Source organism: Nicotiana tabacum, chromosome 21 (genome assembly GCF_000715075.1).
Source record: "Nicotiana tabacum cultivar K326 chromosome 21, ASM71507v2, whole genome shotgun sequence".
Lineage (NCBI taxonomy): Eukaryota > Viridiplantae > Streptophyta > Magnoliopsida > Solanales > Solanaceae > Nicotiana > Nicotiana tabacum.
In genome coordinates, this window is record NC_134100.1 from 100,779,603 (window position 1) to 100,793,220 (window position 13,618).

At 36.5% G+C, this 13,618-nt stretch overlaps 1 protein-coding gene across 1 annotated transcript; it reads left to right on the plus strand.

Moving 5' to 3' along the window:
* The first annotated feature begins 9,809 nt into the window (after nucleotides 1-9,809).
* Nucleotides 9,810-12,016, plus strand: LOC107773207 (protein RGF1 INDUCIBLE TRANSCRIPTION FACTOR 1-like). Its single transcript, XM_075242287.1, has 4 exons — nucleotides 9,810-9,895; nucleotides 10,034-10,279; nucleotides 10,763-10,900; nucleotides 11,592-12,016. The coding sequence occupies exons 1-4, from the start codon at nucleotides 9,893-9,895 to the stop codon at nucleotides 11,940-11,942; spliced, it is 738 nt and encodes a 245-aa protein (XP_075098388.1). The 5' UTR covers nucleotides 9,810-9,892; the 3' UTR covers nucleotides 11,943-12,016.
* Nucleotides 12,017-13,618: the final 1,602 nt, after the last annotated feature.

Consider the following 13,618-nt stretch of genomic DNA (forward strand, 5'->3'; position numbering starts at 1 on the left):
GATATGACAAACATCCCTTTCCAACCATACATTGGGCCTTTCAATAAAAATTTATCTTGCTAGGAAGAAAATCTAGAGAACCTCTCCATTCAACCTTTGGCAACCCCAGCATTGTCAATGTTACAGTTTTTGCGTGATAGTCGAGAATAACATGACATAGAGACAACCAATCCATACCCAGGATTACATCGAAATAAACCATTTCGAGTAATAAGAGGTCAACTCTAGTCTCCAGTTCCCCAATAGTTACCACACACGACCGATACACATGGTCCACAATAATAATATCGCCCACCGGTGTAGATACAAAGACAGGTCAAAATAAGGACTCACGAGACATATCTAGATAATGAGGAAAATATGATGATATATATGAATAAGTGGAACCAGGGTCAAATAATATAGAAGCCTCCATATGGCATACTGAAACAATACTTGTGATCACTACATCTGAAGCAACAACATCTGGACTGGCAGGAAAAGCATAGAATCGGTCCTGACCGCCACCTGATCGGCCTCCCCCTCTTGGGCGACCCCTAGTTGCCTGACCCCTACCCCGAGCTGGTTGGGCAGGTGGTGTAACTGCTGGTGTTGGTGTCGTTGGTCGAGAACTCTGTTGTAGAGCCACACTCAACAACCTAAGACAATCTCTCTTGAAATGACCCAATTATCGGCACTCGAAATAACCCCTCCTCTAATGGAATTACTGCTCCTGATAACCTGAGGAATTACATGTAGAAGCCTGAGCGGACGAGGCATGATGAGAACTCTGTGCTAGTAGTGTACTGAATGAAGACTGTCCTGAGTGAGCACTGTAAGAACCGTGGCTAGCTGATGCACCACAATGAGCGGGACGACCCGTCTGAGCATGTTTGTAAAAAATGACCCCTACCGCGGTAAAACTGACCCCCTGAAGGAACACCGCTGAAATTACCTGAACCACGAGGCCTCTTAGCCCCCCTCTCAACCCTTTCCTGACTGCGAACTGTATCAATATTACGAGCAATGTCGACTACCTCATCGAAAGTAGCACCAGACACTCTCTCTCTAGTCATGAGTAATCACAACTGAAAAGTGAGGCCATCTATGAGCCTCCTGATCCTTTCACTATCTGTGGGAATCAACCAGATAGCATGTCGGGCCAACTCTAAAAATCTCATCTCATACTGTGTCACAGACATATCACCCTGGAGAAGCTGCTTGAACTGCTTGTGCAGCTCCTCTCTACAGGACTGAGGCACGAACTTCTCCAGGAATAGACTAGAGAACTACTGCCAGGTAAGGGGTGCTGCACTGACCAGCCTAAACCTCTTGTAGGCCTCCCACCATCTGAAGGTATCCCCAGAAAACTGAAAAGTAGTGAACGAGACCCCACTGGTCTCTAGAATTCCAGTTGTCTGAAGTATCCGCTGACACTTATCCAGAAAATTCTAAGCATCCTATGACTCAACACCGTTAAATGGTGGAGGTCGAAGCCTCTCAAATCTCTCACGTCTCCTCTGCTCATCATCTGCCATAACATGAATTACCAGGGCCTGAGCAGCTGCAACCGGCTGAGCTGGTAGTTCCCTCGGTATTTGAAGTCCATGTACTACCTAGTCTGCATTACGGGCAACAGGGGTATGAGTACCTCCCCCGGCCTGAGAAGTGGCAGGTGCGGCCTAAGCCGAAACCACCTGAGCAAGACCAGTACAAGCTTCCAATATCTTGGCCAAAGTCTCCTGAAGGCCTGGAATCTCAAAGGGCACAGCAGGTGCCTGAGCTGGAGCAACTGGTGGTACTACAGGTGCTGCTCCAACCGCTGCATGAGCCATACCTCGGCCCTGGCCTCTACCATGGCCTCGGCCTCTCGCGGCCCTAACTGGTGGCTGATGGTTTGATCTGGTAGTACGTGTCCTCGCCATTTGTGAGAGAATAGAACAATAGAAATTTAGTTTCCGGAATCAATGAATTCGCATGACAGAATACAAAAAAGTGAAATTTTCCTAAGGGTTCTGCAGCCTCTCAAAGATAAGTATAGACGTCTCCGTACCAATCCGCAAGACTCTACGAAACCTGCTCATGACTCGTGAGACCTATGTAACCTAGGCTCTCAAACCAACTTGGCACGAACCAAAATCCCAACCTGTCGAGATGGCACCTATCTCGATAATAGGAAAGCCGATAATCTCAATAAACCACAATTTCTTTTAATTTTAAAAATATAATAATTAAATACAATGCAAAATCCCACAAATACTGATACGAACACTCCCCAAAACTTGGTACCACTTAGTACATGAGCATATAATGTGAATACAAGTCTGGAAAATACTGTCTATAATAGGCTAAGACCAAATACAGTAAACAAAGAGATAGGGAAGGAGAGACAAGGTTTGCGAAACACAACAACTACCTCTAAATCTCCGGAAAATCAACTGTACGAGAGAATCGACACCCGCTATGTCCAGAAGCACCTGTATCTACACACGAAGTTCAAGGTGTAGTATGAGCACAACCAACCTAGCAAGTAACAATAATAACTAAGGAACTGAAGATAGTGACGAGATACACACTTATAGTTCACTTTCAATAATTCCAGCAAAGAATAGACATGCTTTCAAATCCAGCAGTTTAAGTCAGATCAATTTTATACAGTTCATGTTCATGTAATCTGGATGTGGAATCTTTCAGAGAATTTCACAATAATGACAGATAACAAATAAATACAACAACAAATGAAAAGTAAGTACAGCCTCTCAAGGCAACAGTCACTCAACTCGTCACAACAGCTCAACCACTCGGCTCTCAGCCCTTAGCACTCACACTCAATGGGTACTCGTGCCCACTAGGGGTGTACAGACTTTGGAGGGGCTCCTACAGCCCAAGCGCCACAATCCGCACGGACAACTCACGTGTTGCACAGATAACTCACGTGCTATAATATCCTGCACGGACAACTCACGTGCAATAATATCCTTACCTCACCGATAGGCCCTAGGCCTTACTCAGTCCTCAACCTCTCTAGTCTCTCGGGGTCTCAAAAATCACAAAGATCAGCCCAAACAAAGATAACATAGTGTATCAAAAAATATCAAGAAAGACTGAGGTATGATATGCAAGTAAACTCATGACTGAGCACAAGATAGCAATTAGCAAATAATTCAACAAGTACGTGACCTTTGTGGGTCCCAACAGTACTATCACATAGCCTAAGCATGATTTCTAACATGATTTAGAGTCAAATTTCTTCAACACATAGAGAGAATATAGCTAACAACAAGTTATACAACTTTACATGGAACAGACCACGAGTCTAACCATACTAATTTTACCAAAAAATGATCTCAACTCGACCTCCAAATCTTCAAATCTTAAGTTCAAATCCCTAATTTACACCTAAAAAACAAGTAATCTAATCGGATTATTCGATGATAATTCAATATTTTGGAGTAGAAAGGATCACAAGGAACTTACCTCAAAAATTTCCCGTGATTTCTCGCTCAAACATCGCCTCACCCGCTTTTGGAAATGTCAAAAATGACAAAATCTCGGGCTCCTCTGTTTTTAACATGCTGTACAGGCGTTTTGCACATGCGGCTCCATTTCCGCATCTATGGAGCTGCATCTGCGATCAAAGCTCCACTTATGCGGAAAAATCTCTTAAGCCTGCCTCCGCTTCTGCGATCAAGGGACTGCATCTGCGCTCATCACAGGTGCAGAATTTCCCTCGCACCTGCTACCATTGTCTCACAGCCCTCTGCCCTCATCTGCGCTTGAGAGGGCTCGCTTATGCGAGCTCGCACCTGCGATGGAATTTCCGCATGTGCGATGGCATGAGATGGCAGAAACTTCAGCTTTCTCTTCTAAGTCGGAATTTGATCCGTTAACCATCCGAAACTCACCCGAGGCCCCTGGGACCTTAACCAAATATACCAACAAGTCATAAAACATTATATGAACTTAGTCAAACCTTTAAATCACCCCAAACAATGCTAAAACCATGAATCATACCCCAATTCAAGCCTAATGAACTTTGAAAATTTTAAATTCTACAAACGACTACGGAACCTATCAAATCACGTTCGATTGACCTCAAATTTTGCACACAAGACATAAATGAATAACAGAAGTATTCCAATTTTCAGAATCGGATTTCGACCTCGATATCAAAAAGTCAACCCCCGTTCAAACTTCCAAAAATTCAACTTTTCAAGCCAAATTCCACTACGGACCTCCAGATAATTTTTCGAACACGCTCCTAAGTCCAAAATCACCATAAGGAGCTATTAGAATCATCAAAATTTAAATTCGAGGTCGTTTACACATAAATCCATATCCGGATAACTTTTCTAACTTAAAAATTTTAATGATGAGACTAAGTGTCTCATTTCACTCCGAATTCCTTCCGGACCCGAACCAATTAACCCGATAAGTCATAAATCAATTGTAAGTCATAAATTGAGTAGTAAATGGGGGAACGAGGTTATAATATTCAAAACGACTGCTGGATCATTACACCGGTGGGTCCGCATCGTGATTTGGGACTTGGGAGTATGCTCGTAATCGAATTCGGAGGTCCCTAGCTCGAGTTATCGTATTTTGTCAAAACTTTAAAGTTTAAAGGTTTAAAGAATTTCAAGATTTGACCAAAGTTCGAGTTTGTTGCAACCGGGTCCGGATTCCGGTTCCAGAGTTTGTTATAGGTTCATTACTACATTTAATTATTTGTCTGCAAACTTTGGTGCAAAAAGGAGTTGAATTGACGTGATTCGGTTGTTCGGTTGTTAAAATAGAAATTCTTAAGTTTCATTGAAAATTTTATTTGATTTGGTGTCCGATTCGTAGTTCTAGGTGTTATTTTGGTGTTTCGATCACGCGAGTGAGCTCGTATGATTTTTTGGACTTGTGTGTTCATATTTGGTTTGGTGCCCCGAGGGCTCGGGTGAGTTTCCGATTGGATTTATAGTGATTGTTTGACTTAGGATCATAACGGATGCCTGTTGCTTCTGGTTTCTGTTGCAGATCTCGCATTTGCCAAGAAATCATCGTACTTGCGAGCATGGGCTGGGGGGTTGGTTTCTCACATTTGAGAGTACTCCGCCGCAATTGCGAAAAAGGCAGGTCCGCATTTGCGAACAAATAGTTCGCATTTGTGATGGGGACTGGGGGAAAGCTTGTTCGTATTTGCGATCAATTTGGTCGCATTTGCAATAAGGCCCAATTCGCATTTGCTAACAATTCATCGCAAATGCGATAGTAGCAGAAATGTTAAGACTTCGCATTTGCGGGATTCGCAATTGCGAACCCCAGGTCGCAATTGCGACATCTACAGCTGGGTAACAGCTAAGTTAGACGGGATTTTTCTCATTGTTTCAAATTTTCAACCTTAAAATCCTTAGAGGTGATTTTCTCAAGAACTCTTCTTCCCCAATTCATTGGTAAGTGACTCTAACCTACTTTCTTTCAATTACCCATTACATTTCATAATATTTCAACCTTAAAACTAGGATTTTCATGGTAGAAATTGAAAATTTAGGTGGAATTATGGATATTTGTAAAATTAGAATTTAGACCTCAAATTGAGGTCAGATTTAAAAATAAATTATATAACCAGGCTCATAAATGAATGGGTAATCGATTTTTGGTCGAATTTCGGGTTTGGACCAAGCGAGGCCGGTAGTTGACTTTTGTTGACTTTTTCAATAATGACCTAAATTGAACCTCTTTCATTCTTGGGCAGTTCCTGAGGCTTATTTTGAATTGTTTGGTCAATAAATTGCTTGATTTGCTTGGTTCAGAGGCTTGTTCGAAAGGAAAAGTCGTGGTTGAGCTTTGAGTCGATTTTGAAGCGAGGCAAGTGTCGTGGTTAACCTTAACTTGAGGGATTAAGACTTGTTTGCCTATTTGATATGTGATTAAATGTTTGGGTACTACGTATATGTTAGAAGATGAATACTTATGTGCTGTTGATGGGTTAAAGCATGTGGGTGGGACTTGTTTCTTGTAATTTACATCCTTCGTTGGTTATGGTATCCATGCTTAGACTAGTTGATTATTTAATTGATCGTTCTTTCCGTATTTATGAACTATATCTGATAATTGAGTATTTTTGGAAGTTGCGATTTGGTATTGTGGAACCGTTGTTGACATAAGGTTTATCCTTGCTTATTCTATCTCCCCAAATGCCATATATTCATTGCTACATGATAAGGGGGACTGTTAAAGTATGAAGGGTGATGTCGTACTGATTATTATTTCATTATTGATTAATACATAGTGAGGAAGAGTATTAAAGCACGAAAGGTGATGCCATGACATTATTGTTTCATGAAGAAATTGAGAGTAAAAGCACGAAGGGTGATGTCGTGCAGTATTTTATTATTTTATGGAGAGATTGCGAGTAAAAGCATAAAGGGTGATGTCGTACCATTATTGTTGTTCCATGGTGAGGTTGAGAGTTAAAGCACGATGGGTGATGCCGTGCAGTCTTTATTCATTATGTTATCCGTTTCCATTGGTTGGTGATTTACTTGACGATTTTATGTTGTTATTTCTACTATAGCTATCATATCATGTTCCTCTTGGCATGCCCCTCCCAATAGTACATGTTTAATCTTTATTGTTATTATGTTGTACGTATATTATCGTTTGCACAGGTTTAATCATATGGGTGTCTTGTCATAGCCTCGTCACTACCTCGTCGAGGTTAGACTCGACACTTACGGAGTACATTGGGTCGGTTGTACTCATACTACACTTTGCACTTCTTGTGCAAAATTTGTTACTGGTCCCAGTTGTCCGTGAGGTGCATCAGCTCAGATTAGCTTATTTGGAGACTCGAGGTAGATCTGCTGGCGTCCGCAGACCTTGAAATCCCCATCCTCTTTCCTTAATTATTTGTTCATTTCATTTGAGACAGTTGTACTTATTTCAGAGTCTATTTGTAGAACTTTTAGAAGTTCGTGTACTTGTGACTCCATATTCGGGTTGTACTTAGATAATGAGGTTATTATGCTATTTCGTATTTGACAAGACTGAGTTGCTCTAGTGGTGAACACTTTCCACTCTAACCAAGATGTTGTTAGTTTGAGTCACCCCAAAAGCAAGGTGGGGAGTTCTTGGAGGGAGGGAGCCGATGGTCTATCGAAAATAGTCTCTCTACTCCATGGTAGAGGTAAGGTCTGCGTACACACTACCCTCCCAGACCCCACTAGTGGGATTATACTGGATTGATGTTGTTGTATGCTATTTCGTATTTGTTTTAGCTTCATTTATGTTTAACTGGTTAAATTGTTTGAAGTGTTTAAAAAATGGCAAAATAATTATTCTAACGTTGGCTTGTCTAACGAGTGAAGTGTTAGGCGTCATCACGATCCCGAATGTAAAAATTTCGGATCGCGACAAATCATGAATAGCTGAAAGAAAAAAAGAAAAATTGTCAAAGTGGAATAATGTACAAAAGTTACTATTATAAGGGCTTTTTTGTTTTACTTTGCTGTAAAATTTCAAACCCCAAGATAACCTCTCGGTTAAAGCATAAAAGGGTGCAAGAAACAAGGGTGTTTCTTAAAATTAGCAAAAACGAGTACGCATTAATTAATCAGGTCATTAGTTTGTCTAACTGGTGCTTCATGAGTTGTGTTTGTCTGTCTAATTAACCTAATTAATACTAGCAAAATAAGTCCAATTCATTACATGAATAAAAAGATACTCTAAGTAGCTACTTAAATTTTTTTGAAAGTTGGCAATGCGACCGACCTTTATTCCATTCTGTCTTAAGACGAATTAAAGTGAGAAAGAAGACAAGTACGAGAACACCAAAAAGTTGTTCCTCATATGAAATCCCATTTTAGTTTGGATATAAAAGTCAAATTTAATCATCAAAAGTGAGATTTCTTTTTAGTCCGACTTTTTTTTCTCTTTTAGCCCAATTTTATTTTTCGGTTTTATTTTCGGGAGCCATTAAGTTCATTCTTCTTAAATTCATTAACTCCAAATTTCACAAAGAAATATATGGTTGCCTAAAAAAGTTTAAAAGTTCAGAGGCAAGTCAATTTTATTATTACCCCAACTTAACCGTGGACTTTCAACTTTGAATCTTTCAGAAAAGCTTAACAAATAGTTAACTCAATTTCCAAAGCAGGAGAAGATAAGAAAACTAATGCTAAAGATCTCTTCAGTGGCTACAATTCTTCCACAATTGCATCATTTTGATCTGCACGAATAAAAATCCATGCGATTATTCAGCCAATGGACGGCTAACTTTTGGCCTTTCATTGGGATTATGGTTATGTTCACAAAGGAGGTAAAGTACTTTCTACCAAACAGTACTTTAAGGTGAAGAAATGTCAACTATTTCATCGCACCTCTCCTATGTTTAATTAATAAGCGTTTAGAATTTAAAATTTATAGAATTTTTATAGCAATCTCATGGTTAATATACGATAATAACTGTATTCACAATTAAATATTTATAGATATTTAATAAAAACTTTAATACGAATATAGAGACTGAACAAAAGTTAATGGAGACACGTGACTTCATAACATATAAGCTAGGTCCGTCCCCTCTTTATATACAAATAGTCGGATGAATTATTGTTTACTTTTCATAGTCGGTATACAAATATGATACACTAATTATGCATAATATTTTATATATTATATATGACACATTCGTTGTATCATATTATATATGATACATTCACTGTCTATTTTTAATTTAAACGGCTGGGTAGTTGACAGAAACATATTTCTTGACTTGCCTAGCGAAGACAAGATACCAGGAGCCCGTTTAGACATAAAATTTGATGGAAGTTTTTTCCAAAAAAATTTCACATGTTTTTGAAATCAGCGTTTGTTCATAAAATTTCCAATTTTCACTTGAAGATACATTTTGAAAATTTTCGAAAATTTGAAAAACTCCAAAAAGTTATTTTTCAAAATTTTCACTCAAATCACTCACAAAACTTCAAAAACAACCCAAACTGAAATTTATGTCCAAATACAACTCTAAATTTCAAATACCATTATCAGTTGAAAATATTTTTCACCGTTTTATCGAATTTTACAATTCTTATGTCCAAACGCCTACTGGGTTGCTCAGACCTAATTTACCAAGATACGAGAATCAAAGGACAAAGTGAAGTGCTAAAAAAAGCAAAAACAATAACATGTAAGGCAGCTCATTCAAGAAGAGTTCCATTAATTTAGGGTTTAAGCTCTCAACACAAGGAGATTGACAAATTTTTGTTTATGAAGACACGGGAACAGCGCCCACGTTCTCAGGATTATAAGGAGTTTAAATTTTATGTATAAAAAACATTTTATGAAACATATTTATTAGGTAAATATTTTAATAAATATTAATTGATCATCTAGTAAATATGATAATTTACCTACTATCATAAGTTAAAATTCATTGTTAGTATAAATATACTGTCATCATATATAACTTAAATCCTAATATAATTAAATCTAATTTATATTCACTGACAGTATAGTTAAAATTTTATAGAATCAATGCAATTAAACTTGCGATTTACAAGTTATTTGCCTTATGATTCATCATTCATGTAACTAATTTCACGAATAGGTAACTCCAAATACCTTTAAAGTGACTTGGTATTATACAAATTTGTACACTATCCATGCATAAAAGAAGTTGATCCATATATAAACTACAATTGAACCTATAGACAAAATGTTGTGTATGTACCCAAGGAATAATATATTTCATTTCCTCTCTAGTGATTCTTAATAATATATTTAATTTCTTCTCTTGTGATTCTCCTTAAATACACTAATATCCATAACATAGTTTCTCTCTTTCTCCAATCAAGGCTCAACAAGCGATTGTTCATTGCTCAAGTGGTGAGACTTGAAAGAATACCCTTTTTATGTGATTATTATGGTAAGCTTTTTGTTCCAATTCTTCACCTTCTATATATGTAAAATTGAATTATTCCTTTACATAAAACTTCTCTTAGTTCCTTAATTAAGTTTATTTATCAAGATCTACTTATTAATTAAGATACATAATGTTTTTTAGGGAATTCAGAAGCCATCTTGGTTGGAAGCTCTTTACATGGAGAAATTCTTTGTTCCATGTTCAATTCATGAGAGTGCAAAGAAGAATGAGAAGAATGTTTGTTGTTTGGATTGTTGCATAAGTATTTGTCCTCATTGTGTGATATCTCATCGTTTCCACAGATTACTTCAAATTAGACGTTATGTATATCATGAAGTTGTTCGACTTGAAGATTTAGAGAACCTTATAGATTGCTCCAATATTCAGGTAGTTATTCTGCAAGAAACTTGCTTTATTTTTATTTTTTAATTTATTATTTGATAATTATGGTGTCCGAGCCAACTTATGCGTACCTCGACTAATTTTATGGAGTACCTTCTACCTCCCTACCAGTGTAAGTATCGGGTAACTCTGTTCAAGTGCGGAGCTAGAAGCCTGGTTACGGTTCAGCTGAACCCAATAGATTTTGCTCAAACAATGTACTTGTATTAAAAATTCATTAAATATATATAAATATTAAGTTTAGAATCCATTTATATTAGTAGTACTTTAAATATTCGTTCTAAAATTCACAACCCATATTTCTTAAAATTCTAGCTCCGATTCTGAGTCTCTGTCCATTGAAATTTGGATAAATGAGAGAATCACCTAATATTTTTGCCTGCTTTATGAAGCTTTATTCTACTAACTTTTGTTAACAATGTCCTTGATTATTGGATTTTCTGATAGTTTACTTTATAATTGTACTAGGCATATACAATAAACAATGCTAAGGTGGTTTTTATCAAGAAAAGGCCTCAAAACAGGCAATTCAAAGGAGGAAATTATTGCACTTCTTGTGATAGGAGTCTTCAAGAACCATACATCCATTGCTCTCTAGGGTGCAAGGTAATTTTTTCTAATCTTAAGAATTTTGTGTTCTCGAGTCTCAACCATAGGTACTCATATCTATTTAATCAAATTCTTATCATAATTGATTTCCTAACAAAAATACTTAAATACATGTTATACGTGCAATTAGGTTAAGGTTCTTTACTTAGTTGAACTTAATGACCGCATCTAAGGTTCTTCACTTAGTTGAACTAAATGACAGCCTCTAAGAATTAAAGAAAGATTGAGATAATTTCACTTTTTACCCCTCTAATATTTGTAATTGGATTTTGGTCCTTGTGATATTCCACTAAGCATAATTAACCTTGAATTATCTGAAAAATGTGTGTTTGGTCCCTTTACATAAGAAATGTGCTATATTACCCTCAACTATAGAGTAGCATCACATATTTTAACATACACATGGGTAATTGAATGGATTAGTAGTTAGTAATTCAATAATTTGTGAAGATTCACGAGCAAAAGGATCGAAAGTACATATTCCAATTAATTAAAAGGTTAAATGTGCTGAACCAGACATCAAAAGACGAAAAATAGAATTTATCAATAATTCAAAGAGTAAAAGAGCAAAATTTCCGTTAACTTAAGACTGAGATGTTATAGACTAAAAGGATTGAAGTTAAATTATCGTAACAACATATTTATTAATTAATTGGTGGTTGACAACAGCTTTGTTTGTTATGATCAGGTAGAGTTTGTGCTAATGCACAACAAGGACCTTTCTCCATTTCTAAGAAAATGCACAACTCTACAACTTAGTCCAGACTTCTTTATCCCTCAAGACATGGCCGATGATGACATGGCGAACGAGACAGCTCATTCAACGGTCGTGGACAACGACGAGCCATGCGGCTCGTCGTCGTCCGGCTCGGGATCGGAAAACATGAGCTTTCCCTGCACTGAGTTTGTAAGGAAGAAGAGAAGTGGAATGCATGTATGTGGAAGAACAGCTAATAACTATAAGGACATTATAGAGGAGGACATGGCTACTAGTATGAGTAGAAGAAAAGGCATTCCTCAAAGATCTCCATTGTGTTAGGATTTAGTAGTTTATTAACTCGGTTTCAAATATTAGTTGTTTTGTCAACCTAAATTTGTTTTAAAATAATATTTGACGTTTTAGAAGTTTCTTTTCGAATCTCCTTATTATTTGAATAAGTGAAATATTAGTCAAAAAACGTTTAAGAAGAGATAATTTAGACAACCATCGTACCCATGTTATTAGCTACTAAGTATAACTTTTGACATGGTAATAAGCACTTGATCTAACAATAACATTCTTTATACTTAATTCTTTTTTGTACCTCATTATTGATCGGATTTTTTTTTTCTTGACTCGATGATCATGCTACCCCCCCCCCCCTTTTCTCTCAGATACATACCCACAGTCAATTAAATTTTGATGTTAATTAATTTACTTGGTTAGGGTGTTTTGTCTTAATTGCACCACGTGATTCCCTCTTCCAATTTTTATTTTTTTCTTGTTTGGTGATTTTAAATTTCCAACATCATATAATAATAGTTGGAATTGTCAATTCAGAATCTTGTATTGTTTTATATCGAACGATTTCTATGCGTGCAAATTTCAAAATCACTCGAACTGTTTTGTAAGAAGAGTCTAGCTTTAATGGCCAGCGCAAGTCATAAATAAGAAAATCGGTTTTATAATTGACTAAAAATATTTTTTCTAATTATATGACTCCTCTCTTCGGAGATCGGTAAAAATAGAACACATAAGGGCGATAAAATACATAAAATCTTTATATATGATTATTGTTTTCTATTTATATTGTAACTCGGAAGACATTTCCTCTTCAAATAATTGAATACAAATGCCGAAGTATGACATGCGACATTTCTCCATAATAATGTCTTTGTCTATGGATATCAAGGAATATTCTTACTGTAATTTGAGGTTCTTGTGTTTTCTTTTACTCTTTTTTTTTCTAGTTAATTTCCTACTTAAACTCTTGAACTCCATTGTAGAGTTAATGTCCTCCTTAGACGACTTGGTGGAGTTGTTTTTATTTACCATCTTTGTAAGTGAATACTGTGGCAATGTGGCATTTCAGTCTACTCATGAACTTAATTTGGCGAACTTATGTAATTTCGATCTAAATCCAGCAACACATATCTTTATATATGAAATTACTTCGTCCTTTTTAATATCTTTTTAATGTCTTATATCTTTGAACTAGCAATTTTAACCCAGTCATGTACTTAGTTTAATTAGACGGTCATTAATACAACTACTATCTCTTAATCCCTAGGTATTTGACATCAACTACATAACTTTTCAGTAGCTATTTCCTTTCATTCATACAGACTTTTATTCAAATAATCGATAAGTTGAGGTTAAATTCTCTAGCACTAGAGGTAGTTTAGATAGTCATTAGCTGGGCAAACAAGGTCTTCCAAAATAGCTAGGCATCAAAATATCATGTATATATGGGCTCATAAGAAGAGTAATTTTTTTACACTATTAGTATAATTAATTAATATGTGGCAGTATATTAGTAATTGTTTCACGTATATATAATATATATATATATATATATATATATATATATATATATATATATATATATATATATATATATATATATATATATATATATATATAAAATTTGTTTACCCGAAAAACGGATTGAGTTAAATTTGTACGTAGTTCTAAGGGTATGTGGTATAACTTGACACAAATCGTAAGAATGAATA

Coding starts and splice junctions, on each gene's coding strand:
- LOC107773207 (XM_075242287.1), top strand. Junction 10,280..10,762: donor TAGATTGCTCCAATATTCAG/GTAGTTATTCTG, acceptor TAATTGTACTAG/GCATATACAATAAACAATGC. Junction 10,901..11,591: donor ATTGCTCTCTAGGGTGCAAG/GTAATTTTTTCT, acceptor TGTTATGATCAG/GTAGAGTTTGTGCTAATGCA.